At 40.1% G+C, this 24,996-nt stretch overlaps 5 protein-coding genes across 6 annotated transcripts; 3 read left to right on the top strand and 2 right to left on the bottom strand.

Annotated features, from left to right (window-relative positions):
• Positions 1-598: 598 nt before the first annotated feature.
• LOC116254576 (ataxin-3 homolog) lies at positions 599-4,420 on the top strand. Of its 2 annotated transcripts, XM_031630046.2 has the most exons (3): positions 599-717; positions 852-1,163; positions 3,005-4,420. In XM_031630046.2, exons 2-3 carry the CDS (start codon positions 909-911, stop codon positions 4,055-4,057), a joined length of 1,308 nt encoding a protein of 435 aa, XP_031485906.1. In that variant the 5' UTR covers positions 599-717; positions 852-908; the 3' UTR covers positions 4,058-4,420. The 2 variants fall into 2 exon arrangements, with proteins under 2 accessions (XP_031485906.1, XP_049933927.1); XM_050077970.1 differs by lacking the exon at positions 599-717 and having other exon boundaries at positions 724-1,163.
• A 582-nt stretch (positions 4,421-5,002) lies between these two features.
• LOC116254713 (glucan endo-1,3-beta-glucosidase 13) lies at positions 5,003-6,267 on the bottom strand. The gene has a single exon (XM_031630257.2). The coding sequence runs from the start codon at positions 6,264-6,266 to the stop codon at positions 5,109-5,111; it is 1,158 nt and encodes a 385-aa protein (XP_031486117.1). The 5' UTR covers position 6,267; the 3' UTR covers positions 5,003-5,108.
• Positions 6,268-6,348: 81 nt separating this feature from the next.
• Positions 6,349-10,151, top strand: LOC116254711 (pentatricopeptide repeat-containing protein At2g39620). Its single transcript, XM_031630256.2, has 2 exons — positions 6,349-6,644; positions 6,749-10,151. Exon 2 carries the CDS (start codon positions 6,842-6,844, stop codon positions 9,869-9,871), a length of 3,030 nt encoding a protein of 1,009 aa, XP_031486116.1. The 5' UTR covers positions 6,349-6,644; positions 6,749-6,841; the 3' UTR covers positions 9,872-10,151.
• A 140-nt stretch (positions 10,152-10,291) lies between these two features.
• On the bottom strand, positions 10,292-11,807 carry LOC116254714 (proliferating cell nuclear antigen). The gene is made up of 4 exons (XM_031630258.2): positions 11,324-11,807; positions 11,068-11,220; positions 10,877-10,974; positions 10,292-10,650 (listed from the first exon to the last, which is right to left on the bottom strand). The coding sequence occupies exons 1-4, from the start codon at positions 11,640-11,642 to the stop codon at positions 10,432-10,434; spliced, it is 789 nt and encodes a 262-aa protein (XP_031486118.1). The 5' UTR covers positions 11,643-11,807; the 3' UTR covers positions 10,292-10,431.
• Positions 11,808-15,211: 3,404 nt separating this feature from the next.
• On the top strand, positions 15,212-24,692 carry LOC116253811 (mitochondrial uncoupling protein 1). The gene is made up of 9 exons (XM_031628757.2): positions 15,212-15,430; positions 16,446-16,664; positions 20,396-20,474; positions 21,460-21,593; positions 21,666-21,764; positions 21,866-21,970; positions 23,614-23,688; positions 23,925-24,011; positions 24,128-24,692. Exons 1-9 carry the CDS (start codon positions 15,350-15,352, stop codon positions 24,161-24,163), a joined length of 915 nt encoding a protein of 304 aa, XP_031484617.1. The 5' UTR covers positions 15,212-15,349; the 3' UTR covers positions 24,164-24,692.
• The last annotated feature ends 304 nt before the right edge of the window (positions 24,693-24,996 follow it).

Raw genomic sequence — 24,996 nt, 5'->3', positions numbered from 1 at the left:
ATTCTTCAATCTAATTAAAGCAGGCCAAGTATGGGGCTGGATTTAATGACGCTTCGATGCAAAAAGTAAAGACAAAATATGTGTTGAAACATGAACTGGTTCTCACTTGACAGGTCATTTTATATGCCTTGTTGGAGAATGGATATCCTTTTAGTCCGGATTCCTTTTTAGGCCTTCATTTAAAAAGTGGAAGTGGTGGTGCCTTCCCACCTACTGCTTGTCCTTTCTAGAGAGATTTGAACTTGTACGCAAGGACCGTGCCCCAAAAGTACTCTTTAGTCAGGAATTTCAAGGTGAAACCGGAAAGATATATTAAAAAAAAAAAGACAAAATACCCCGCAGCCGCCACACTCGAGATTTTCACTTAAACGCTTTTGTTAAATGTGTAAAATGGTTACTTTTTTAAATTATAAGAAAAAAAAAGTATATTTTAAAATTAATAAATAGATGCGCAACTTTGGAGAAAAATGTTCAAGCAACTCATTATTAAAAATATTAATTTTTTGATATAAAACAACCAAACTGCATTTTTTTTTATCAGAGATATTGGTGTTATTTTACATTTTTTTTAAAAAAAATTGCTGTCGAAAGCGAGGCGTTCATTTGTTATTTTTAAAAATTGAGCAGCGATTAATCAATGTAAAGGTATCAGCGCAAACCACCGCTATTTTCTTAGGAACGTCTGGGAGTGAAGAACAGCGCGGATTTATCCTGCCGGTAAATGGCGCATAATTATCTTCCACAGAGAAAAGGCCAAGAATCCCGTTCTGCGAATGACTCTTTTTGAGAGGGAAAGGAAGGAATCTTGTGGGTTTCTGATGGTAAGATTTTCTTGGGTTTTTGGTTTCTAGGGTTCCGGAATTCAACTCTCTCTCTGTCTCTCTCTCCGAGTGGTGGGCAAGGGGGAGATGGAGGAAGGGCCGAGCAACGGCGGGATGCTGTACCACGAGGTCCAGGAGTCGAAGCTATGCGCGGTTCACTGCGTCAATACGGTATTGCAGGGGCCCTTCTTCTCCGAGCTCGACCTCGCCGCCGTCGCCTCCGATCTCGATCGACGGGAGCGCCAGATCGTGCTCGAAGCCGGGGCTGGGTCGGAGGAGCTTCTCTCTTTTGAGGCCGAGGGCTCCCACAATGTCTCCATGGATGGCGATTTCAGTATTCAGGTAAATGCGGTATTCTACCCTCTCCTTTCTTGGCCGTTCCCTGTATGGGAAAAATGATTTACCCGTTGAAGGAAATAATTGGCCGTTTTGATGTCGAATCTTTTGTGTGCGTTTCCCTGCTCTTTTTCTCTGCCATGAATGCAGTTGTGTTCATTGTTGTGAAATTGGACCGGAGGCGCGTACGTTGTAGAAGCTGGTTATATTGCGGTAAATTAATAGTTTTTTGGAGGATTGTGAAATTCGGAGACTAGGAGATTAAATAGTCACTACACAAAGCTATACGCTATTGTCTCGTGATCGGCAACGAGTACATGATACATTATCGTTCATCCGAACGAGACAAAAATGGGTCATATCGATGAAGCTGAGTTAGGATTTTGTACTATAACGAAATTCAGAGGCTTGTGGGTTAGATAATGCCGATAATTATGAAAGGAAAAAAGATATTTGTGTGCTGTCTCCGTTAAGAATTGTCTGGTATGATCCATCGTCACATTCTTTGAATTTGGATAGAGTTGATCATATTTTGTAAATTGATAATGCAGGATGTTGGAGTAAAACGAAATTCAGAACTATACGATGATCATATTACCGTGATTTAACTTAGGTTGTTTGATTGAGTCTAAAAAGACCGTTAGCGTATGATATATCTGATGCATTTGTGACCAACTGCATTGGAATTAAAGTTTGCAAACCTAGTGGAAAGGTCAGTTGGAAAATTTGTGTGTTTATAAATGTCTTTCTCTTCCAAGGTAAGGGAAGTGACCTTGTTAGGAAGCAGCTCTTACTCAACACTAAAATCATGTTAGCCTAATAGTTGGTAGTTCCTTTTCCTCTAGTCAACCTTGTAATTCAAGGCTAATGCCCTTAACATGTCCAAGAATAGTTTTCCCTAGGAGTTCTAATTTCAATATTTTGCTTCCCTGCTCTTAAAAAACATTGCTTGACAATGTCCCTTATGATACGTTCAAAAAGAGCAAGTGAGTAAATACAGAGTTGTCTTTCCACTGGCTGCAGTTGCACAACAGTGCATAATTTGTCTATTGAAGCAGTGATGCTCTTGTTTGTGTCGGTTGATCTGTGAAAAAACTAAAATTCCTCCCTTTCTTGAACTGTTCTAAATTATATAAGTATTAAATTATACAAGTATTGCCCTATCTTTGTACTCCATGTCTTCTTAATATAATTTGGATTCTTTCTTTGACAATGTATAAGAGCGTTATTTGTGTTTCTAATACTTGTCTTACTTCTGAGGATTGTGGTTAGTTATGCAGTTAAGCGAACAGGCTTTTGTAGCTTTTCTTTACGGTTATCATGCATTTCATACTATTCACTTAGCACCACTCTGAACTAATCTGTAAGCTTTTTGTGATTGCATTTTTTTTTTATTAATCCTTTGTCCATTCTCTCCACATCATTCTATGGGGTTACGGGCCTATTCTAATATCTTTCCTGCATTATATGTTAAGAAATTTGCAATCAAGATTGTACCGTTATTCTGTAATGTTACTAATGTATACATCTTAACAGATGCCGCAACAGTCGTTCACATCATGTTCTTTAGTTGATTTCTTGTGCTTACTCTTGAGATTAGACAAACAACTAATTTTTCTTACACATGCACTAAACATTACCTTAAGCTGTTCTTGATGATAGTTTGGATGGTAAGACTCATTTCCTAGACTAACCATCAAACATGTTTAATCTCCAGTGTGTTTTAGTGTCCCACCTCAGATAACACATACTCTCTCTTCTCTCTCTCTCTGTCTCTCTCTCTCTCTCCCCTCCTATGGTTACTTGTGTTCTTGTGGCTTAATTCTTGAGGTGTGCGTTCTTTTTAGGTTCTGGAGAAGGCACTGGAGGTCTGGGATTTGAAAGTCATTCCCCTGGACTCTCCTTTAGCTGAGTCAGCAAGAGTTGACCCTCAACTGGAAAGCGCGTTCATCTGTCACTTGCATGATCATTGGTTCTGCATCAGAAAGGTGAATGGAGAATGGTACAATTTTGATAGCCTCTATGCTGCACCGCAGTATCTCTCCAAGTTCTTTCTGTCTGCCTATCTTGATACTCTCAAGGGCTATGGCTGGAGCATTTTCTTAGTACGTGGCAATTTTCCCAAAGAGTGCCCTGTCTCATCATCTGAATCACTCAATGGGTTTGGGCAATGGTTCACACCAGAGGATGCCCAGAGAATCACAAAAGCTGTTGATCTCTCTCACGTTTCTCCTAATACTGCAGAACCTTTGCAATTCCCAGATTCCTCTCAAATGGCAGCTATGAGGTCATTGTCAGACAAGGAAGAACAGGACCTGAACGCTGCTATTGCTGCAAGCTTGAGGGACGAAAATATCTCTTCAGGAAGCCAAACGAAGAACAGCCAAGGCGAGTGTCTGCCAGCCTTATCATCTGAACCGCTGAACAAGTTTGGGAAATGTTACACATCTGGGGATGCTCTGGGAATCGCAACATCTATGGAGTCAGATCCCTCTCAAATGACAGTTTTGAGCTCATCATCAAACAAGGAGGAACGGGATCTGAATGCTGCTATTGCAGCAAGCCTGAGGGAAAACAGTGCAAACTCTGTGAGCAAAAAAACTGACAACCCCCAGTGTGAGTGTCAACCTGTCTCATCATCTGAGTTGCTCAGTGAAATTGGACAACCGCTTGCACCACAAGATGCTGAGAGAAACACAAAATCTGCTGAGCACTCTCAGGTTTCTCTGCATGGTTCACACTTTCCGGAACCTTCAAATCCTTCACAAATGGAAATCATGAGCTCATTATTAGACAAGGAAGATGAAGATCTAGATGCTGCGATTGCATTGAGCTTGAGAGACAGCACCGCCACTTCATTAACCCAAGGTAGGAGCAATCTTGGGGACGAGTTCCAATGAGTACTGACACTTTATGAATGAGTTTCCTTCTTTACGAGGTTCAACACTTGAGATAATTTCCGTTGTTATATGTCTCACTTTTTTGTGTGCCTGGTGGAAAGATGCAGAGAGAAATGAATGTTTAGTGGAGTTTGAGGGTGTCCCTGGAGATTGATTTCAAAATCCAATTTTCGATTATAGAATTTGTTTCCCTGAGAAGGAAGAATAAGCAATGTTGGTCAGTACAGTTTCCCATGTCCATGTTTATAGAGGCCATGTCAGAGATTCTCATGCTGAAACTTTTCTCTGTGCTATGTCGTTGTGAAACTTTTCTGTACTGGATTGTTGCTCAGAGCCAATAACAGGGAATTATTCTTCTGTTGATGCAAAGTTCTTTGTTGTGCTTTTAGCGGTTCTCTCGGTCGTTGAAACTAATACTGGTGAGCAACCGCTATTCTGTCACGGCCTGTGCTTACACCATGTGGTACTGAGTTGAATGAGCTAAACGCATGCCTTGTAACCTTTGGCTAGACTTTGCTGATGCATAGGCATCCATTTAGGAGCTGGAAAAATGCTTCTTACCCTTCTATTTTTCTTCAAGGCTATCGCAATATGTACAGTTACATTTTATGAAGTTGGTTTAGTGGAGAATGGTTTTTGGATCATTAGTTTAAGGAGATTTGCTTTTGAACCATTGGATTCCTACATGTAATAAGTTCTTCTTTTGGCAATCCAAAATTCAGTAGCTGAAATGCATCAGATATTCTAGGCTGATATGTAGTAACTTTTAGTGAACGATACAAACAAGTAGTTGGCTTAAAGGTTTGAGGCTTGTAACCTTCGGTTGTGAGATCTAAACCAGATCATGCATGTAACATAACAAAAGGCTAGATTAATGCAATCGGGTCTAACGATCCCGAATCAATTAATGAATTTGGATCGGGTCTGATAACGAACACGATGGCGCCGGCGCGTGCTTGGAAAAGTATTCGAATTCCCAACTGTCTCAGGTGAACAGCTCTAACGTTTTGCTGCCCACTATTTTTTCCTTTCTTCGGAAATAGAAAAAGAATCAGAAAAAGAAGAATGAGCGCCGGAATAGCAAGAGGGCCGCCGCCGTCACCGCCGCCACGGCACAGGAATCTGCTGCCCGAGCTCCCCTGGACAAATCGAACTCGTACTTCTTCGTCAGATTAGGATAAAGAATCCCCCACCTCGCCTCGGCGCCCCTTCCCTGCTTCGCGTCCTCATCCTGCAGGTAGATGTACGTCTCCGGTACCGCGTCGCGTCTCGTCGGGGACGCGGTTCGGGACACGCTTTCCGCGAGGTGGCGGACGAGACCCCGGTTGTACATCTCGGCGTAAACGAGGCTCGCTTCCGGTTCGCCCGGCCCGCCGGAGCTTGGCCACCCTGTTTCAGTTACCACCACGGGGATGTCATCGTGGCCGAGGGCGGCCATGCCGTTGATGACGGCGTCGACCATCACGTCGAACAGGTTGCGGTACCGGATTCCCGTGACTGGATCGTCTCGGAATGAGAACGGTTCCTCCTGGAAGAGCGCGAACCCGATCGGAATCTCCGGATCGGTCCGGAAGAGATCGTAAGGGCAGATATCGACGAGGAAGGAAGAGTTGGTCGCGGAGAGGAAGTCGAGCAGCGGAGCGAAGAACGACTGGGCGGCAAACTGGTGGAACTGGGCCCCGGAGGGTGGGAAGGCGGAGGTTAGGGCCTCGAAAGAGGCGGTGGTCGAGACGGAGACGTGGCGGAGGCCGAGCTTCCTGAGCGCTCGGTGGACGTTCTGGACCGCCGGTAGGACGAACTCGGCGAGGTCCGGCGAGAGGGTGAGGACGTTGGATCCGAGGGACAGCATTACGACACGTATCCTGGGGTAGCGGGACGCCACGTGGTCTCTCACCCACGTGTACGCTTCCGATTCGTTGGAGGCGAAACGTGGAACGTAGCTATTGTGCAGGCACAATAGAAGGGAGATGCCGGTGTAGGAGAAGGCCTGAATCAGATCGAGATCCGGGACGAGCAGACGGACACGATCGATCCGCATGGATCTTAGGGCGGAGATGACCGCAGCCGGTGAAGGGTTGCCGCCGTGGGCGTGCTTGGCGTAGTTGACGCCTATCGGAATCCTTGCAAAAACAGACTTTTGCCCTGAAATTGTTGCTGTGAGGAGGACGAGGACAAGCGGAAGGAAGAAGTGAGCGTTCTTCTTGTTCATAGTGTTGAACGGAGCCCTCGCCGGTCGGAAGTCCGGCGAGTCCTCTGGGTTTTCTTGGTTCTTGAAGACGACAGGTCGTGCTTACAAGAGATGAAATCTAAGCGTCAAGCACCAGCTTGATATGCTGCCAACTGTCCAAGAAAGGGTATTTTGGTGATTATGAAAGAAAGCTCGATACATTTCGGACAGAAAGTCACGTTCTAAAGCTTTTTAAAAGTCGCTAATAGCGCGGGAGCATGTTTTCTGGAAAAATAAGAACCTTTCTTCGCGGGAAAGAAATATTAAATTCCAGAAGGATTTCATTTAGTAGAGAATCGAGATTGAAACTTCTTACTTCTAAATTGGAGAAAATCAAAGAAATGCGACTCTATTTTGGAGGTAATCAAAATAAGTCTCCTACCTTTCTTATATTACGATTTGGTGGTGTTGTGATCTGACAGTGGCGCTGATCCCTCCCTCCTCGCTCCTCCTGTCTACTACAGAAATTTTATCTTCCGGAGCAAAGCAACGGCTGTTCTCTGTACTGGTTTTGGTTATATGGGTTATATTTTACTTCTTTCATGGAGTTCTAGCTGATGATCAAGCATGCGCTGTCCCGTTCTTTTTCTTCGATCGCTGCATCATCGAGAAGTCCCACGCCTTCTTTATTCAGGGCAGCTGTTACTCTCCGTAGAGATATCCACCACGATGATCGTTTTCTTCCATCAACGATGGACGCCCGCTCGTTACTGCAAACCCAAGGGCATCTTTTGGTCATGGGGATACAACCTGACGATGCCCTTCTCAGAAAGTTGGTCAATGTGTATTCCTCGTGCCGGGATTTGGTTTCGGCACGCCATGCGTTTGATTCTTCGCCGAATCCGAGTGTTTTTCTGTACAATTCGATGGTTAGAGCGTACACGAGAGGGAACCATAATATGGAAGCATTGGAGTTGTATCAACAAATGGCATTGAGTGGCGCTGTTGAGCCTGATAAGTATACCTTTACGTTCATTTTGAAGGCGTGTGCTGCAGTTGGCGACAGAAACATGGGCTGCTTGCTTCATCAAGAGGTTCTGAGAAGAGGGTTGGATTCTGACGTGTTCATAGCGACCGCTATGGTGGACATGTATTGCAGATTTGGCATGATCAGCGTTGCACGTCAAGTGTTTGATAAGATGCCTGAAAGAGACATCGTTGCCTGGAATGCGATGATTGGCGGTTTTGCTCAGGGTGGCAATCCTGGAGAATCTCTGATTCTGTTCAGAAAGATGCAGTTTGCAAATGTGGAACCCAATTCTGTGAGCTTGTTAAATTTGTTTCCTGCCATTTCCGTTATTTCATCTCTGCGATTGTGCAGGTCTTTGCACGCTTTTGTAGCCAAGAGAGTATTTCCATTGCCTGTTTTTAATGGTTTGATCGATATGTATTCAAAGTGCGGAAGCGTGGAGGTTGCTCGTAAAGTCTTTGATCAAATGCCCATCAAGGATGGTGTTTCCTGGGGTTCAATGATTGCCGGTTATGCACAGAATGGGTACTCCATGGAGGCACTGCAGATGTTTGATAAATTGATGGTAAATGTTTTAGAAGTAAATCAGGTGCCAATTATAGGTGCTTTGATAGCCGCAGCCGATGTGGCAGATCTACGGAGAGGCTGTGTTATTCATGGCCATGTGATTAAGAGAGGCATATTTTCTGATATTACTGTTGCAACAGCTCTAATGACTATGTATGCAAAATGTGAATGCATGGATAAATCGCAAGAATTATTTGATGACATTCACAACAAGGACATAGTTGCCTGGTCTGCCATGGTGGCACTTTTAGTTCAGACTGGGCGTCCTAGAGAAGCGTTAGCTCTATTCAGAAGCATTCCACTCGAGAACGTTAAGCCAAACAGGGTGACCATTATAAGTGTTCTTCCTGCATGTGGAGATTTGTCAGATCTGAAATTAGGGAAAAGCTTCCACTGTGTTATTTTGAGGTCTAAGATTGAGTTAGATAATTCGGTAGGCACAGCACTAGTATCAATGTACGCAAAGTGCGGATGTTTTGGTCTTGCTCATGCTCTATTTGACAGGTTGCCAGAAAAGGATACTGTGACATGGAATGCTATTATCAATGGTTATGCCCAGTTTGGCAATGGGTGCAACGCACTAAGAATGTTCTACGAGTTGCAGTCTGCTGGGGTTCAACCAGATCCAGGAACCATGGTTGGTGTTCTACCAGCCTGTGTACAACTGGGAGACCATGAACAAGGGGAGTGTTTTCATGGATACATTTGCAAAGTTGGATTTGACGCAGATCTTCATGTAAAAAATGCACTTATTGATATGTATGCTAAGTGTGGCTGCCTAAGATCCGCAGAAGTTATATTTGATCCAAATTCAGCTAAGGATGAAATCTCATGGAATACCATGATTGCAGGATACACACAGAATGGGTACGCAAGGGAAGCATTATCCATTTTCTGTCGAATGAGGGCAGAAAACATAGAACCGAATCTAGTGACGATAATCAGCATTGTTCCTGCAGCAGCATACTTGGCAACCCTGAAAGAAGGAATGGCACTTCATTCTTACATCATTAAAATTGGCATTGAAACGGAAGTGCTCGTAGGAAACAGTCTAATAGATATGTATGCAAAATGCGGCCGCTTGGATCTCTCAAATGAGTTTTTCAATAGAATGAACAATAGGGATATAGTGTCATGGAATGCAATGCTTGCAGGATACGCAATACATGGGCATGGAAAAGACGCTATTTGTATCTTCTCACAAATGCAACAGCAGCAACTGAAGGTAGACGAAGTATCCTTTCTATCAGTGTTGTCTGCCTGTAGACATGGAGGGTTAGTTGATGAAGGAAAGAAGATCTTCGATTTGATGAGGGAAAGAAATGATTTTCAACCATATTTGGAGCACTATGCATGCATGGTCGATCTCTTGGGTCGTGCTGGTCAACTTGAGGAAGCTTGGAGCCTACTCCAAGGCATGCCAAGGGAACCTGATGCTGGTGTGTGGGGTGCACTCTTGGGTGCTTGCAGAATGCACTCCAATGTAGACATGGCAGAGAAAGCACTTAACAAGCTTGTGGAATTGGAACCAGACAATTCAGCACACTATGTGGTTCTTTCTAATATTTATGCCAAAGTGGGCAGGTGGGGTGACGCAGAGAGGATGAGAAGGCTGATGAGCAGCAACTCTGTGAAGAAGACGCCAGGATGCACTTGGATTCAGGTAAAGGGTGGACTTCATGTCTTTAGGGTAGGTGACAGGTCTCATCCAGATTTTGCACGCATATGTGCAATGTGGGAAAACTTGCACCAGAAAATGCTAAAGGCAGGTTATGTGCCAGACACCGGTGCTGTTCTTCGAGATGTAGAAGAAGAGGAGAAGGAAATGTTTTTGTGCAGTCACAGTGAGAGACTAGCAATTGCCTTTGGACTTTTGAATACAGAGCCAGGAATTACGATCCAAATTGTAAAGAACTTGCGGGTTTGCAATGACTGTCACACGGCGACTAAGTTCGTCTCAAAAATCACAAACCGTACGATAATCGTCCGTGACATGAGCCGCTTTCACCACTTCGACAAGGGACTGTGCTCATGCAAGGATTACTGGTGATCCTATTTTTTCCTCATTTGTCGATAAGCAAAGTGGGTAATGTTCTGAATGTTACTGTAACTAGATTAGCAAAGGGCGCATATAAGTGTTGAAAGAGAAAGCGGTTCAGAGGGAATCGAGTGCAAGCGCGCGAGTAAGAGATTGGGAGGTAAATTTTTGAAAGGAATTTGTCTTTAGCGACAGGAAAGCGGTACCTGTGGCAAAAATAGCATTTCACACCCGTTTGATTTCAGATTTAGATTGTTGAAGTTGAAATCTGACAAGAACCCGCGCAACTGGTATTTAAATTCTCCAAATTAACGTCATAGCATGGAGTATGGGGGAAAATTATCTCACAAACCAATTTTCAATTTTTATAGATTTGCCATGGTTAACTGATGCTGCTTTTCTCAAATAAAAAGCCATTCCTTTCGCTACAGATTGAGCATTTATAAGTGAAACATCGCTTGGTAACGGAATCATATACTGTTCATACATCCAACAGCTGGGAAAAGTGAAATGAAAACGAAGTGCATCCAACACATGGTGATAACATCGTAAACAGATAATCAAGATTATCTCTATGAATTAACCTCTTCATCTTCAATCTTCGGAGCCAAGTAAAACCTGATGTAACCCATGTCGGCAATCTTGTATTCCACCACTACAGGCAGCTCCGACGAAAGGCTTAAAGTGACGGTGTTCGACAACGGCGTCGCCTTCGTGAAAGAGTTCATATACCTCAGCGCAAACGTTAGGGACACCGGCTCGTTCATCTCTATGATCGTGGCTTCCTCGGGCTGTAAATGACCAAAACAAGAACCAACCATTATTCAAGTAGCAGAAGTCATCCGGTCGTCACTTTTGAACTTCGACCTCAGGTGCGTTTATTGTTGAATGTATTAAGATAACATGGAACAATAACATAATTTGGGACCAAAAATCCAGAGGCATCGGAACGTAAATGGACAACTAAATTTATTGAAAAAAAAAACAGGGATCACAACTAACAGAGTCGCCCCGTACCTTGTCGACAGAGGTATTCTGGCGGCAGACAATGTTGGCAGTGCCGATATCGCCACTAGTCGAGAACTTCACACCTTCCTTCGTCACGGAGATCACCACTGCATCCGCAGAAGAAGCAGATAAGGACAAAAAAAACAAAAAAATATATAGAGAGAAGCAAGCAAAGAAGGACCCCCGCCCAATCTCCTCACCAGTGTCACCAATTGTGCTGAGATCCTTACAAATCCTCGAAAACTCCGACGACGGCATCCTCACTATGGCGTGATACTCGGCTTCCGGGATACCCAGATGCTCGCTATCGATGTCCATGAGCTTCATCTCAAAGTCCGAGATCTTGTCCTGGTCTGATAGCAGCCATTTTCACCCGTAAGCAAGAAACCCTAGACAATAAAAAGGGGGAAAGAGAAAGTAGGAAACAGGAGACAAAGCAGGAAGAAGGGAACATACTGGGGCTCTCGAACATGAAGGTGACGGTGTCACTGCCATCGTCGGCCTTGATGGTGATGATGTCGTCGTTGCCGGCGCACCTGAGCATCTTGGACATATTGTTGAGGTTCATGCCCATGGAGAGGTTGCGGTCGCAGCGGTAATGCTCGAAGCCCTCAGAGCGGAGGAGGAGGGCGACGAGGGCAACATGGCTGGAGTCCATGGCCTGCAGGGAGAAACCAGTGGCCGAGCAGTCGAAGTTGGCGTCGGTGACGAGATCCTTGATGGCCTCCAACACCTTCTTCAGAAGGCTCCCCTGCACCAGCCGTAGCTCCAACATCCTTCCTTCCTCTTTTTCCTCTCCCCCTTCGTAGAAATGGAAGACGAAGACGCAGTGACAGGGAGCGCGAGCCACGCAAAGAGACAGAGAGAGTGAGAGGAAAGAAATGATCGACGAATTTTTGAGGCGGTTGGGGATACTTATTTGTATGTCTAGGGTTTCGAAATTTGGAGAAGACAGGAAAGAGGAGGCGGGAAATATTGGAGTTTCCCGCCAAGTGAGGACCCTTCCCGGGTCTGTGTAGGTTCAAGGTTGACGCCTTAGATCAATTATTCGGACTGATGCATACAAACGGGTCCTTTCTCAGACCCGGGATCCGATAAATTCTGGGATTGAGAACGAAAATGCCAAAATAATATTTGAAGAGGCCGTTTGGCAATAATAACATTGATATTGTTTTATAAATGTATTCTAAAAAATGGGTTTTATGAATCTATCTTACTTCTTTTTAAAACATGTTCATTGAACACTAACATGTGTTACTGTTGCTAAATACATTATTGTAATAGCAATAGTTTTTGAGATTGGAGTTGATATGTGTAATCTCTCAAGGACACTAACCTGATTTAAGATCATTATTTTACTTTATATCGAACATAATATCAATATTTAAGATCATTGTTTTTGCATTGAGAAAATGAATGATTTTATACTACAGGATAAAGAATACGAAATCAAGGGCAATCGTATGCACCTTAGAATTGAATGTTTGGATGATGATTTTAGTAAAACCTTGTTTATGCATCTAAATCAAGTTTCCAACTTGTCATCCAAACACTCAACCAATATTACAAAACTTGATTTTTAACCAGATTTTCATAAAACTTAGTTTTACAAAACCATGTCCTAATTTTTCTACCCGTGCCATGGATATGTGTACATAACAAGAGGAATTGACATCCTGATTAAGTGAGAAAAGGAACTATATTTAGCCACGATTGAAGTTACTCGAAGGTAATATTCAGAAATTTATATGCAATTAGATTGTGGACGTCCCCATAAATAGTTGGTTCATAACCCAATTCTGTTGTTCCAAACCATTCATCGAGATCCCCAATGCACAAAGATATGCACCAGAATCCTCTAAGTGGAAGAAAATGGAAAATAATTAACCTCGTCATAAGCACAATACGAAAACATCTAGAAAATGGAGGTGTCTCGCACCAAATTGGAAAACAATGTTTCACCTTAAATTGGAATGAGAATGAAACTTGCAGTTCTAGTTTTCCTTCGTATTTAATAGTATGAAGATTTTGATTATGTAATTAACAATGATCGGTTCGATAAAAATGAATTAAAAGCACCATGACAGTGCCCTTAATAGTTGGAAAAAACCTGCAAAACATTGGAATCATATTTCAATTACAATTTTGGAATTTTGAATCAATAAAGAGCCTATAATTCCTTTTTTTTTTTGACAAAGCTATTTTATTAAATTTCAGTTATATAATTCCACAATTCCAACCTCATCTATCACCCCAACAAGCTAATATTTACTATGACGATATATAAGCAGAAAAAAACTCATTAATTTTGCCTACAAAAAAACATTATTTACGGCAATTAGTTAACCTAGCCGCAAGCAAGATTTTTAAAACAATCTATGATAAAATTTGAGTAATATGATGTTACAACAATAAATCAATATGGTTGCAACATAATTCAAGCTTTGACTCTTGCATTGTGCAGTTTACTTCTAAGGCGCGCCCTCCATATGTAAATGGAAAAGTACGTTTAAATATGCCATGCTACGATGTTACAACAATAGCTCTTAAATTAATATAATGCATAGTTGGCAAACCAATGAATCGGTCTCGGATCGGTAGAGGACTGGGTCACCAAGTCAGCGGTTTGACTCGGTGACTCGGCCGAGTCAAGTTCAGAATTTTCATGGTGTGGTTTAATTAAGCAGAAAATCAACTAAACTACATTATATTATTCATAAAGTTCAAACTAAATTAAGCATACTTTGTGTACAAAGACTAGACACGATCGAGGGTGAAAAATGACAGCAAAACGGATTAGCCATAACTGGGGCGATGCAATCCGATTGAACGATACACCCAGCTGAACCGGTCAGGGGCGATTTTTTTCAAATATCGGATCTTAGATCGGCTGAAGCCTGGGTCGTGACCCAGCTTGAGGCCGATCCCCAGTCAACTCAGGCGATTCCCGAGTTAACTCGGCGAGTTTGCCAACCATGATCTCCCGAGCTTTTACACCAAATATACTCACCAGTAATTAAAACATTGCGAGTTTGCCAACCCCTCTTTTCTAAAGGTACCGAGTTTGGGTAGTCGATATGTTGCCTCCATCACTCTTCAACTTGTGTGTCGATACTTCTTATTTGCAGTACAGAGAATCGACAATTGAAAATCTAAATGGAGACTGATCGCCTATTCAATTCGGTTGGACCAACCTCATTTAAAGTATAATTTATGTTATTAAGACACGCTTCGTGTTGTTTCAAAAAATAAGATGTGATTGTACACGGAACATCAAACATTAGACATGTTTATATTTTGTTTATTGAAATAATAACACAATATTCTTAAAAGTGTGTGTTCCAATTAGGGTCTGGCCCAGCTGCCCAAAACCTGGGCACGAGGTCCCACACGATTCTAATAACAAATATATATTTTTAATGTCATGTAATATATAAATATAACAAACAAATATATATATAATAGTATTAAAAACAAGTTATCAGCTGCCTCGCACCCAATCTTTTATATTAGTTCCAAAATATTATTATATTTTAACAAATGGTTTCTTAATATTAAACAAAAATGTTGGTAAATGCGTGCAAGCAGGTGCGCACACACATTGTGATCGACAAACTTATTGAAATGATGTGTGGTCACACTGATACCATTTGCAGGCATATATTCTAAGTTCTAACGGTATTATATGCCATCAAACGTAGCATGCACATTTTTGTGGGCCTAAACGTGAGTCGCACTCAGTGAGCATGGGCCAAAAGCAAGGAGTGAGTTGCTAATCAGCTAAGAATCCACTGCCCCTTTGGACGTCCTTGCCACCGTTGTTGCCATTATTACCACTTCCACTCAATAAACATTCGAACCAACTGTTCCGAGCAGAGCTGGATTTTGATCCTCTTTTGGGTATTTACTAACTTATTTAATCGGTTTAATATAGTTATTGCTAAAATTTAGCAAAAACTGTTTAAAATTTTTCAATTTTATTGTAGCAAGCGAAGGCCAAATTTTATAAATAAAATTAGAGGAAATGAAAAAAAATTAAATAGATATTTTATTATCCACGTAAATAACACAAGGACAATCCATTATTTATGAACTTTGAACTGTTTTATTTTTTTATAAATAATAAAATCGATAACTCAGTCGGTCCTGATCCAGCTTGAGCGGGTTTGAGGAGTCCGGTCCACCAACCAAAACCTACAACCGGAATAAAGAAAAGATTCAGGGGTACTCTCGGACAATGAAAAGTTGAGCCCGCCGTCTCGCATGAAGGGGAGATGGAGTGAGCGCATGCGGGGACCACGCCCAGTTTTCCAGAAAGGGGCATCAAGCTGCCTTTTTTTCCAGATCCCTCAAATTTTCAGTGCGACGAAAAGCACACGGCGCGCTGTCTCCGTAGGAAGAAGCGTCAGCGTCAGTTCCTTCTCGGAGCCTTCTCTTGCGTCGAGTTCCTCTCGCCCCTCTCCTCGGCCTTCGCCTGATTCCATGGCGCACGGGGGCACCAAGACGGAGATCTCGTTGGCGGGGACGTTTGCCAGCAGCGCTTTCGCCGCGTGCTTCGCGGAGGTAGTCATGTTCTTTACGACTCTCATTGCGGTGCACGCTTTGATCGTAATGCTGCTTCGTTGGGGTCTCCGTCAAGATTTTTGATAGTTTGCTTCTGGTCTTAATTCGGCCATTGTTGGATCGGCTATGTGCTTCGCAATTTTTAGTTAGTTTCAATAGGTTTTGGCGGCTACCCGGTTCTTGATCTTATTTTTCGGCATTTTTGGTTAGGTTTTGTCGATATCCTTCTATTGAATTTTGGCTTTTGGAGTTTACTGTTGGGTTCTTGCCTTGTCCAGAATGTAGTTTGTAGCGGCGAATCATTTCTGCGCTGTGACTCGCGATCATCGTGATTCATCTGTTTTTGTTTTCATTATTTTGGACGGACGCACTGGCGATCGTTCTGGTCTGGTTGCGGTTTTGTTTTAGGTCGAGGGAACAGAAACTATTATGAGATGCAAAATTGAGCAAGCTTTTGATGTTTTTTCTATAGAATTTGGTTTACATGTTTAAGTAGTACCCTTTCCGTCGGTTGAACATGCGATTCTCTCTTTCCAATATTGATACTCCGTTGTTTTTTCTTTTGTGTCTTTTGCATGCTACCAGGGAGATAGTTATCAACGAGGAGACGATCTTTCTGACCTACATTTTTGTTGGTTGGACTGGTATAAATTTAATTTACCATGGTCCGGTCTACATACGATGCGTTTATGTGAACTGTTTGCGTTTGAATTCACATGTTTTCATTGAAAAGGTGTCTCATAAGTGAGGTATTCGCAGCTTTCTTTGGATAATTAATCCGTTTAATGGTCATTTTCTACTTTCCTTATATCCTCTGTCAAATTAGATATAGTTGATTTACTATATGTTAAAATCTTGATACTTTTTTTTTCCTACCCGGAAGAGTAACTCAAACATCCAAAGAGATTCAGTTCCAATAGCACGTGCATATTTACTTGCAAAAGTAAGTTATAGGAAGCCAATGGGCTGACGTTGCAGATATAAATAGTTCTTTTTTATGTGTTTTTGGGTGCAGGTTTGCACTATCCCCTTGGATACTGCTAAAGTCAGGCTTCAGCTTCAAAAGAATGTGACTGCAGGTAATGTGTTGTCTGCACCCAAGTACAGGGGTATGTTGGGTACTGTGACTACGATTGCAAGAGAGGAAGGTTTAGTTGCCCTCTGGAAAGGCATCGTGCCAGGATTGCACCGTCAATGCTTGTTTGGAGGCCTGCGAATTGGGCTTTACGAACCAGTAAGCACATTAATTGTTTCACATATTAATTGTTTCACATATGTCTGTCAAGGAAGAAAAACGAGCAAGAAAAATGAGTTACTTTATGAGGAAAGTGCATAATTGAAAATTATTATTGATATTTAAAGGTCAATCCAGAGAATACAAACACAAAGCAAGCTATACACATTCATGCGCCTTCAGTAAACTTTTTTATTTTTTCCATCCTGAAATGCAAGCAAAATACATTGAAAATAACTTGTGATGAGCATATGTAAGACTGTAATAAACTAAATGTGCGGGTTATGCACAAGTCCAACATACTTATTTAACCATTCAATAGAGTCACGTTTACAGTTGATAGAAAAGTGAAACCTATGTCGAGTAAAAAAGTTGGACTACCATCCTATAATTGCATCATCCACATTGGCCTACTAGGAGACAGGGCTACACTTGGTCAATTGGACTTGTGAGAATGAAAGTCTTATACGTTATAAGTAGAATTTAGGGTAAACCATCGACTGTAAATAAACAAAATAAACAATATCAAACATCTTCAAAAGCTTGGCTCATGGAATATGCTAACCATTAAATATAAGGACTAGTATGATGCATCTGATCAAATTGATTGATGGTTCACACAGTGTTACATGTAAAATTACTTATAAAAGCCGCGCATCACAACTAATACCTTGATTTTGAAAAAAGGAATTTTATATGTGAGATACTGGTGAATTGATATTGCATACTCTGTTGTATCTTACCATACTTTATGATATGTGATGTAGCAGTTGGCAAAACCGTTACTCTGTAAAGTGGAGAGAAAAGCTCCATGTTGACCCATATCATTGATATGGGGTTGAATCATATGATATAATGTGATATCCTGCATTGTACTATGTGGGAGTGGCAGAAAAAAGGGACTGAAATGTGGTTATCATTTTGGGTTATATAACCTCCTTCACACTATACTCCTACAACTCTTAGGAGCTGTGTGTGAGGGAACTTTTATTATTTTGCAGAAAAAAACATTGATAAGGCTAGATTTGCATGTGTGAGATCAATTTTGTGGTTGAAGAAAGAGTATATTATTTATTTATTTATTGATTTATTTTTTCCATTTCATTGTGTATTACAAACTATTCATATTGCAGGAAGTATGAAGCCTTCCACGTTTACTATAGATTGTTATTATTTTTTGAAGATATAAATTCAAATGACCCTGCACTGTTATGATGCTATCGACTATTGAGTGAACAATGGTAGTCAACTGAAATTAGTTTGTAAGTTTTGTAAGAAAGATATTGCTGTGGGATTCTCTCTGCTAAAACACCATTTAGCTAGGATAGATGAGAAGGTGGTCCCTTGCACTGCTAGAGACTTGCCAAGCACTGTTCAAGGCATTATCATAAAAAAACCCGTTTTATACATCAAAAATAGGTCAGCCAAAAAAACTTGTCTTCTTGAAAAAATGCCTAAATAAAAAAAAAATGCAAATTTTTTGCATTTTTTGCATTTTTACATTTTACATTTTATCATTTATTTATAAGATTTATTTTAAAAAAAAAAAAACTTGCTGAGATTTTCCAAAGATTATCAACTTTGACGTATTATGCCCAATAAAAATTGTGTCGTTTAAAACCCATAAATGGTATTTTTCACAATGGTACAAGGGCAACATTTGCAAATGATTGATGCTTTAAAAGCCAACAAAGATTTAAAAAACGATGGTAGATACTGAAATGGGCTATGGTGAATCTTAGGAAGTGGAGGATGAGAATGATATTGAATTTCTACTTGCAATCTGGCTGACACGAGTATAAGATTAAAAGTGACACTTCAAAGATAGAAGGACAGGGGGTGAGCATGAAGGAAGTAGTGCTAGTGAAAGTGAAAGGGGTGGAACATATGGTAGTCCTTATGGTGGAGCACCCATTGGCAGGTTCAGTGCTTTTACCTTTACTAGAATGTTTTGGAATGAATGTACAAAAAGAAGAGAAATAAACTAGAACATAAAAGGTTGAATGACCTTGTTTGTATGGTATGTGATTGGAACGAAGCCAGGTAACATGCTAACATAGACTTGTTTTATTGGTTGACCTATTAATATACTCTTGCTTTATGATATATATAACAACTTTCACTTATTTACTTTAGGCAATCATAAGAAACTTTAATAAGAAAACATGCAGAGCATGTTGATCTTATCACCTTGGAGCACTTTGATGTATTAAATTCATGGGTTGAAGAAGGACCTGCCACCATGTTCTAAGAAGAAGACCTTGAAAGGTTCAACATCAAAGGAGGAACGGAAGTTGATGATCAGGAGCCTATATAGGTCAGGCCAGATCTTGAATTTGAAGCAGGCGATGAAAATGAAGATGAAAAATGGAGATGAAGATGATGAATGATCATAGTTTCATCTGTTATTTTTTGTATTGAATAATATTTTGTGATGGATAAGCCTCTAAGCTTATTTATGATAAGTTATGATTTTACGTGATTTGTGTGTTAAATTGATGAATGTTCATTGCTATATTTTTGTGTGACATCTTTTTTATAATATATACGTATATATAATTATATATACATTTATTTATTTTTCTGGAATTTTCCATTTTTAAAATTGAAAAAGAAATTCACATTTTTTTAAGTTATAAATCTGACTATTGGCACGATCAAGATAGGTAACGTTATGTACTTTCTAACATTGCCGTGAACTATTAATCAAGTTGATCAGATTACTCATAATTAGTCTATATAGTTCTCATATTTATATGGTTTGCGGAGGAAAATGCAATGTGAATTACAACCAGAGTCTAATGGAGCCTTTTATTCAAACTTCATTCTTGACGGAAACTTCTGCCTTGATTTGTCTTTTCATGACACAATCCAACGAAATGGAGAAAATAAATGTTAAAAGATGCAGTCGTTGATCACTTGAATTTGGCTTGCCATGCTTGGTTTGATTTGTCACTTCTTCAACAGTTTCACTTTTTCCTAATTTGGAAAGTAGTTTGTCTTTTCTCTTTCTCTTTTGTGCATGTAATGATTACTTTATGCATCTTTTCTCCCTGTCTCTTTATTTGTCAGTGTTCTCTTTGCTGTTGAAAAAAGCTAAGCTGTTTAACTTTAAATTCCATTCTCCTTGAAAAGCAGTCATGTACTTAAAATTCAATGAAGTATTTGATCATCTTTATTTTTGTTACTTTATGGGGTAGGAGTCTGGGGCAAAGTTAAAGGATAATCTCGAGGATCTCATGCCAAACATTGGCTGTCCTCCAATAAGCAAAATCCTTGAAGTCCTCTCAGCTATTGCCACTAGGAAGTACACCCAATTTCAATTTTTTTGGCAAGACTTGCAATGCTGAGATCTGAACTTAGGATATTCCTTCAGCTTTGTGATGTTTACAAGCTCCATTACAAGAGCAGTTATGTAGTCTCTTATAGGCAATCATCCATTTTGATCTCAATTCATACATTTATTTATTTTTCTGCATCTGAAATTTCCTTGTCAAAACCATTGGTGTCACATCCATGTTAAAAATAGACAATAGTTTGCTGTTAATTCTGTATGTCCACTTTTCAGTTAAGACCATCTGTGCATTGTTATTTTTGTGCTGGATGCAAATTTTTTTAATCTACTGTTGTTGGAGAGATTGGTTTTTCCAGTATTCACCATGAATTTACTTCTTCTGTTTTGAGGATTTGAGGAGCAAAATGGTGATCTTCCATCTTGACACATTATGCAGGTCAAAAGCTTCTATGTTGGAAAGGATTTTGTTGGCGATGCCCCACTGTCTAAGAAAATACTTGCTGCACTTACAACTGGTGAGAAGCAAACATGTGAAATTGTTGTTTTAAATTCTCAATGTTTTGTAGAAGATGGTGGTTGGCTTTGTGCATCTTTTGTTTGGCCTGAGGTGTTCAACTAATGTCATGTGGCTGTGTAATTTTGTGGATTCCTTGAGTGATGAAATTTTTGTTTAAGCATTCCAATTGTGCGGGGTCATATGAAGTGCATGTGGAGTTTTGAGATTTCATTTTAGTTTTTCTACTGTTGAATAATCAAATAGAGCAGTTACTTCTGAGTGATAAATGAGGTGGCATCTTTTGTTTCAAAAGTATATTAGTTTTACATGGATGACAACAATGTACTAAATAATCTGAGAAGTGATGGATTAGCACTCAGAAAGTATGCCTTGGACTTTTACATGTCAATTCTTATGTGTTCTATCTGCTTCATAGACTGTAAATGACCTGATAACTTTGTTCACTTTAGAAGTTTGAATAGAAGCCAAAATGATACTCTGTAGTCTGTATCCTTGTGTCCGAGCTCCAAAAAAAGTCTTCAATTTACAAGCAAAACCAACATCACAGGTTGTTGCATCTGCTGATTCTTGTGATAGGTTGACAACGTCTCTAGGATGTCTATCCTGCAATGTTCAGGTTATCCTTCTATTCTAGGTATCTATGCCACTAATCCGAGGGCACTATTGAGACATCTGAAGGCACAAGAAGTATTTTTGAGTAGTGCAGCCTTTCTCATGTTCAAAAGGCAGAAAAATTGCAACTCTATGGGCTCTATGGGCTTCAAAGATGGCAGTCTTAATTATTAGTTTGCAGTTGAGCAAAAAACCTTAGAATGTGTTTCTACCTTAACCAATGGTTCTCTGTTAAATTTGCAAGAGAGGCTGAGTTCTCTCATTCGATCGGCTTGTTATGTTTCTATTCTTTGACATATGTCTTGACTTGTGTTCAAAGTGGAGAACACCCTGAATGTTCAATTTTTGATCCATTGCAACTTGTGAAACAGGTGCCTTAGCAATCACAGTGGCTAATCCAACAGATCTTGTAAAAGTTCGGCTTCAAGCTGAGGGAAAGCTACCCCCAGGGGTTCCACGACGGTATTCTGGAGCTATGAATGCATATGCAACAATTGTCAGACAGGTTCTCCTGTTGCTCCTGAATCATAATGCTATTGTGATCTTTTGTACTTCTAGTAATTTTTTTAAATTGCAGGAAGGTTTAGGGGCATTGTGGACTGGTCTTGGGCCAAATATTGCAAGAAATGCTATTATTAATGCTGCTGAGCTAGCAAGTTATGATCAAGTGAAACAGGTTAAGTAATCCAATGTGTAGATTTTGTTAAGGATCTTAATTCATTATTCATTTGAAGATTCTCTGACATTGGTTATTTCTTGTTAAATGCATGTATGCAGTCGATTTTGAAGATCCCAGGTTTTTCAGACAATGTTTTCACTCATCTGTTATCTGGCTTAGGTGCTGGTTTTTTTGCAGTTTGCATCGGTTCTCCAGTTGATGTGGTAAGAGCTAATGATCCTGTCCTCTTGGTTTCATGTCTGTCTTTTGAAGATGATAGCTTGTAAAATTGTATAAAATATAATATAATATGGTTAGTGTATCCTCTCATTTAGTCATCCAATTAAGTTTCATTCTTTAGTGTTCCAAATAGTTTATTTTGTATTGTTAACCATATACTGAAAATTGGACCTCAAACCTTATGAATTGAAAAGATTTAGAGTGAAGAAGGTTTTCTTTTGATGGCTTGTTTCTAGATTAGAGGGTAGGTCGTGTCCAAGTAAATACCTACAATTGAATGATATGCTGGTTCCCATGAAAGGTACTTCCATAAGTTAGGAGACATGACTGAAAAAGTTTTAAGGGAAAACTCCAGAATATAGTGGCAGAGACCAGGGGCAAGCTAGTTTGCATGACGGGTGAATCTCTCCAGATGGCCCATGGCACATACTTTTAATTTTGAAACTGTCTTGCAAAATCTTTTGACAATTTCAAGTAAGGGCACATTCTGTTAGTTATTTTTGACGCCAAATCTCAGGTGCTCAGGCCATTTAACAAATAACAGTAATGAAAAGCAAATTAGCTTATTACATAGTTGGAAACATGCAGGTGAGATCAGAGTAAGACAAATCTTGACTATGGGCAGTATAGTTCTAGAAGAAGATTGGAACAGACTGGGTATGGGTTACAATTGTAACCATTTTACAGTAATATCTACTTATAGAATGGTGGTCAGATATGGGTCCAGTTTAGTTGTGTAAGTCTCAAACTTTTGTTCTTGTTTATTTTCTACACAAGTACACATACACACGCATGTATGTGTGTGTGTGTGTATAATGTATATGAGAACTATGAGGATAATTCATGGGCTATCCAATCAATGTGATTGGAAATCTCACAAGTTTCACATGGATATGGTAAGTTTCGCTTGGGCTGCTTTGATGGTAGTCTTACAATTTCCAATTTATTGGTTTTGTAATGAAAAGTATAGGGTTCTCCTCTCCAACTATCTCTCCATTCAGTAGGATTTTGTTGGCCCAAGCTTGTATTTGTTTAGGAGAAACTAATCCAATTCAAAGTTGATGATGTTTATACTGATCAATCATAGAAGACTAGCTGTCATTCTCATTTCCAAGAAGTTGCTTCTGATGTGATAATACAGCTTTGATGGTAGTCTTACAATTTCCAGTTTATTGGTTTTGTAATGAAAAGTATAGGGTTCTCCTCTCCAACTATCTCTCCATTCAGTAGGATTTTGTTGGCCCAAGCTTGTATTTGTCTAGGAGAAACTAATCCAATTCAAAGTTGATGATGTTTATACTGATCAATCATAGAAGACTAGCTGTCATTCTCATTTCCAAGAAGTTGCTTTTGATGTGATAATACAGCAGGTTACAGAAAAAAGTTTTATGTTGTGCAGTAGTATCATAAAATTTTGTTTTTAATGTATTAACTGAAGCAAATTAGCTTTTCATTTTGAATCTTTTACCAGTTGAGTTATTTAATTCATGTTTCTGTAGGGCAGGCAATTAGCAGAATTATCTTTTGAAATCTCCTGAAGCTAATACTGTCTGAAGGTCTTTCATGCTTTTAAAAGTTTCATGTTGTATTAATAGGTAACCTAACTAATGTCAGTATAAATGTGCAGGTGAAATCAAGAATGATGGGGGACTCGACCTACAAAAGCACATTCGATTGTTTTGTTAAGACCTTGAAAAATGATGTATGAATTCATGGAGTTTCTTTTCTTAGCATCATGCTGAGATGTCATTCATAGAAATAGAGGAAAAAGGATTCCATGTTTTTCTCAGGAGATATTTTTCTCTTCTTTAATCATGTCGATTCTCATCCTTCTCTAGTTTAGCATGCTCTAATTTTTGAATTTGAAGTTATTAGTTCCAGGCTCTCTCTCTCCCTCTCTCTCTCTGATTCCATTCCTGTTATTGCTTCTTATTTCAGGGCCCGTTAGCATTTTACAAGGGTTTCATCCCCAACTTTGGCCGTCTTGGCTCCTGGAATGTGATTATGTTTTTGACATTGGAGCAGGTAAAGGCTTCACCCTCGCAGATGGAAATTTTCTGATGTGTATCCCTTTGTTCTTTTGTGGAGTATTATATTGCGATTAGAATCTTTCTAACATGGACCCAACAAATGCTTAACAGGCTAAAAAGTTTTTCAGAAGGGAAGTGCCCAGTTAACCTTTTTGGTTGGCCGTACTCAGCGTCTGGCGTATGGCTGGAGAGAACCAATTTTGACTGTGCTTATATCGGTTACTCTCCATTACCGATTCTTCTTATTGATGCAGACGTTGTTCTAAATTTTGATTTTAAACTTCATACACTTCCCCAGTTCTGCAAGTTCATGTTCTTTCCTGGGTGTCCATTTAGTTGCACAAGGTTACCGTGCTCTTGGGCAGCTAGATGCGATTCTTGCTCCCAAGTTGCCATTATGCTTCTATGGAGGACAAGTGTAGGCTCTAAATTTTGCAGTTGTTGGTCAATCTACTGCGAACTTCAAAATAATGCGTGCACAGAATAAGAGCATTTAGATGTGAAAGTAGTTTGTATTTGAGTTTCTTTATCTTCTCAGCAACTTTTCTGCAATTTTTTTCTATTAAGGTGCTGGTGTAAGAGACCAGTGCCTTAAAGGAGCTTGCTTCGAGCACTAAAAAGTTGGCTGTTGTAATTGACATTTTACCATCTGATAGATGCTTGATTTAGTTGGCCATTTTGCCTTCAACTGATATAAACTGGTCATGTGCGTGTATTCGTTCATTACTTTATTGGTCTTGTAACAGCGCCTTCTTTCTTCACATACCCGATGTGAGTATTTCATCTAAAGCTTGCCATCTGTCTTCTGCCATGGATAGTCGACAACTAATGCTGAAATTCATTCTTCACAAACAGGCTTTAGTGGTTTTTCACCTCGCTGTATGACCCTGTGGTAAATAAGTTGGAAAGTTCTCTTCTGCTAAGCTTTGATTCGGATCACCTTTTGTCGATTCTACTTTTTTGAGGGTGCATGGTTTTAA

The sequence above is a fragment of the Nymphaea colorata genome, chromosome 5, assembly GCF_008831285.2.
Source record: "Nymphaea colorata isolate Beijing-Zhang1983 chromosome 5, ASM883128v2, whole genome shotgun sequence".
Lineage (NCBI taxonomy): Eukaryota > Viridiplantae > Streptophyta > Magnoliopsida > Nymphaeales > Nymphaeaceae > Nymphaea > Nymphaea colorata.
This window is presented reverse-complemented; position numbering and strand designations above follow the sequence as displayed.

Bases quoted from the DNA above. Each gene is read 5' to 3' on its own strand.
- LOC116254576 (XM_031630046.2), top strand. From the start codon at position 909: ATGGAGGAAGGGCCGAGCAACGGCGGGATGCTGTACCACGAGGTCCAG. The intron at 1,164-3,004 runs GTAAATGCGGTA...CGTTCTTTTTAG, and splicing joins ATGGCGATTTCAGTATTCAG to GTTCTGGAGAAGGCACTGGA.
- LOC116254713 (XM_031630257.2), bottom strand. From the start codon at position 6,266: ATGAACAAGAAGAACGCTCACTTCTTCCTTCCGCTTGTCCTCGTCCTC.
- LOC116254711 (XM_031630256.2), top strand. From the start codon at position 6,842: ATGATCAAGCATGCGCTGTCCCGTTCTTTTTCTTCGATCGCTGCATCA.
- LOC116254714 (XM_031630258.2), bottom strand. From the start codon at position 11,642: ATGTTGGAGCTACGGCTGGTGCAGGGGAGCCTTCTGAAGAAGGTGTTG. The intron at 11,221-11,323 runs GTATGTTCCCTT...GGCTGCTATCAG, and splicing joins CTTCATGTTCGAGAGCCCCA to ACCAGGACAAGATCTCGGAC. The intron at 10,651-10,876 runs GTACGGGGCGAC...GGTCATTTACAG, and splicing joins AGAATACCTCTGTCGACAAG to CCCGAGGAAGCCACGATCAT.
- LOC116253811 (XM_031628757.2), top strand. From the start codon at position 15,350: ATGGCGCACGGGGGCACCAAGACGGAGATCTCGTTGGCGGGGACGTTT. The intron at 16,665-20,395 runs GTAAGCACATTA...CACATTATGCAG, and splicing joins GAATTGGGCTTTACGAACCA to GTCAAAAGCTTCTATGTTGG. The intron at 21,594-21,665 runs GTTCTCCTGTTG...TTTAAATTGCAG, and splicing joins ATGCAACAATTGTCAGACAG to GAAGGTTTAGGGGCATTGTG.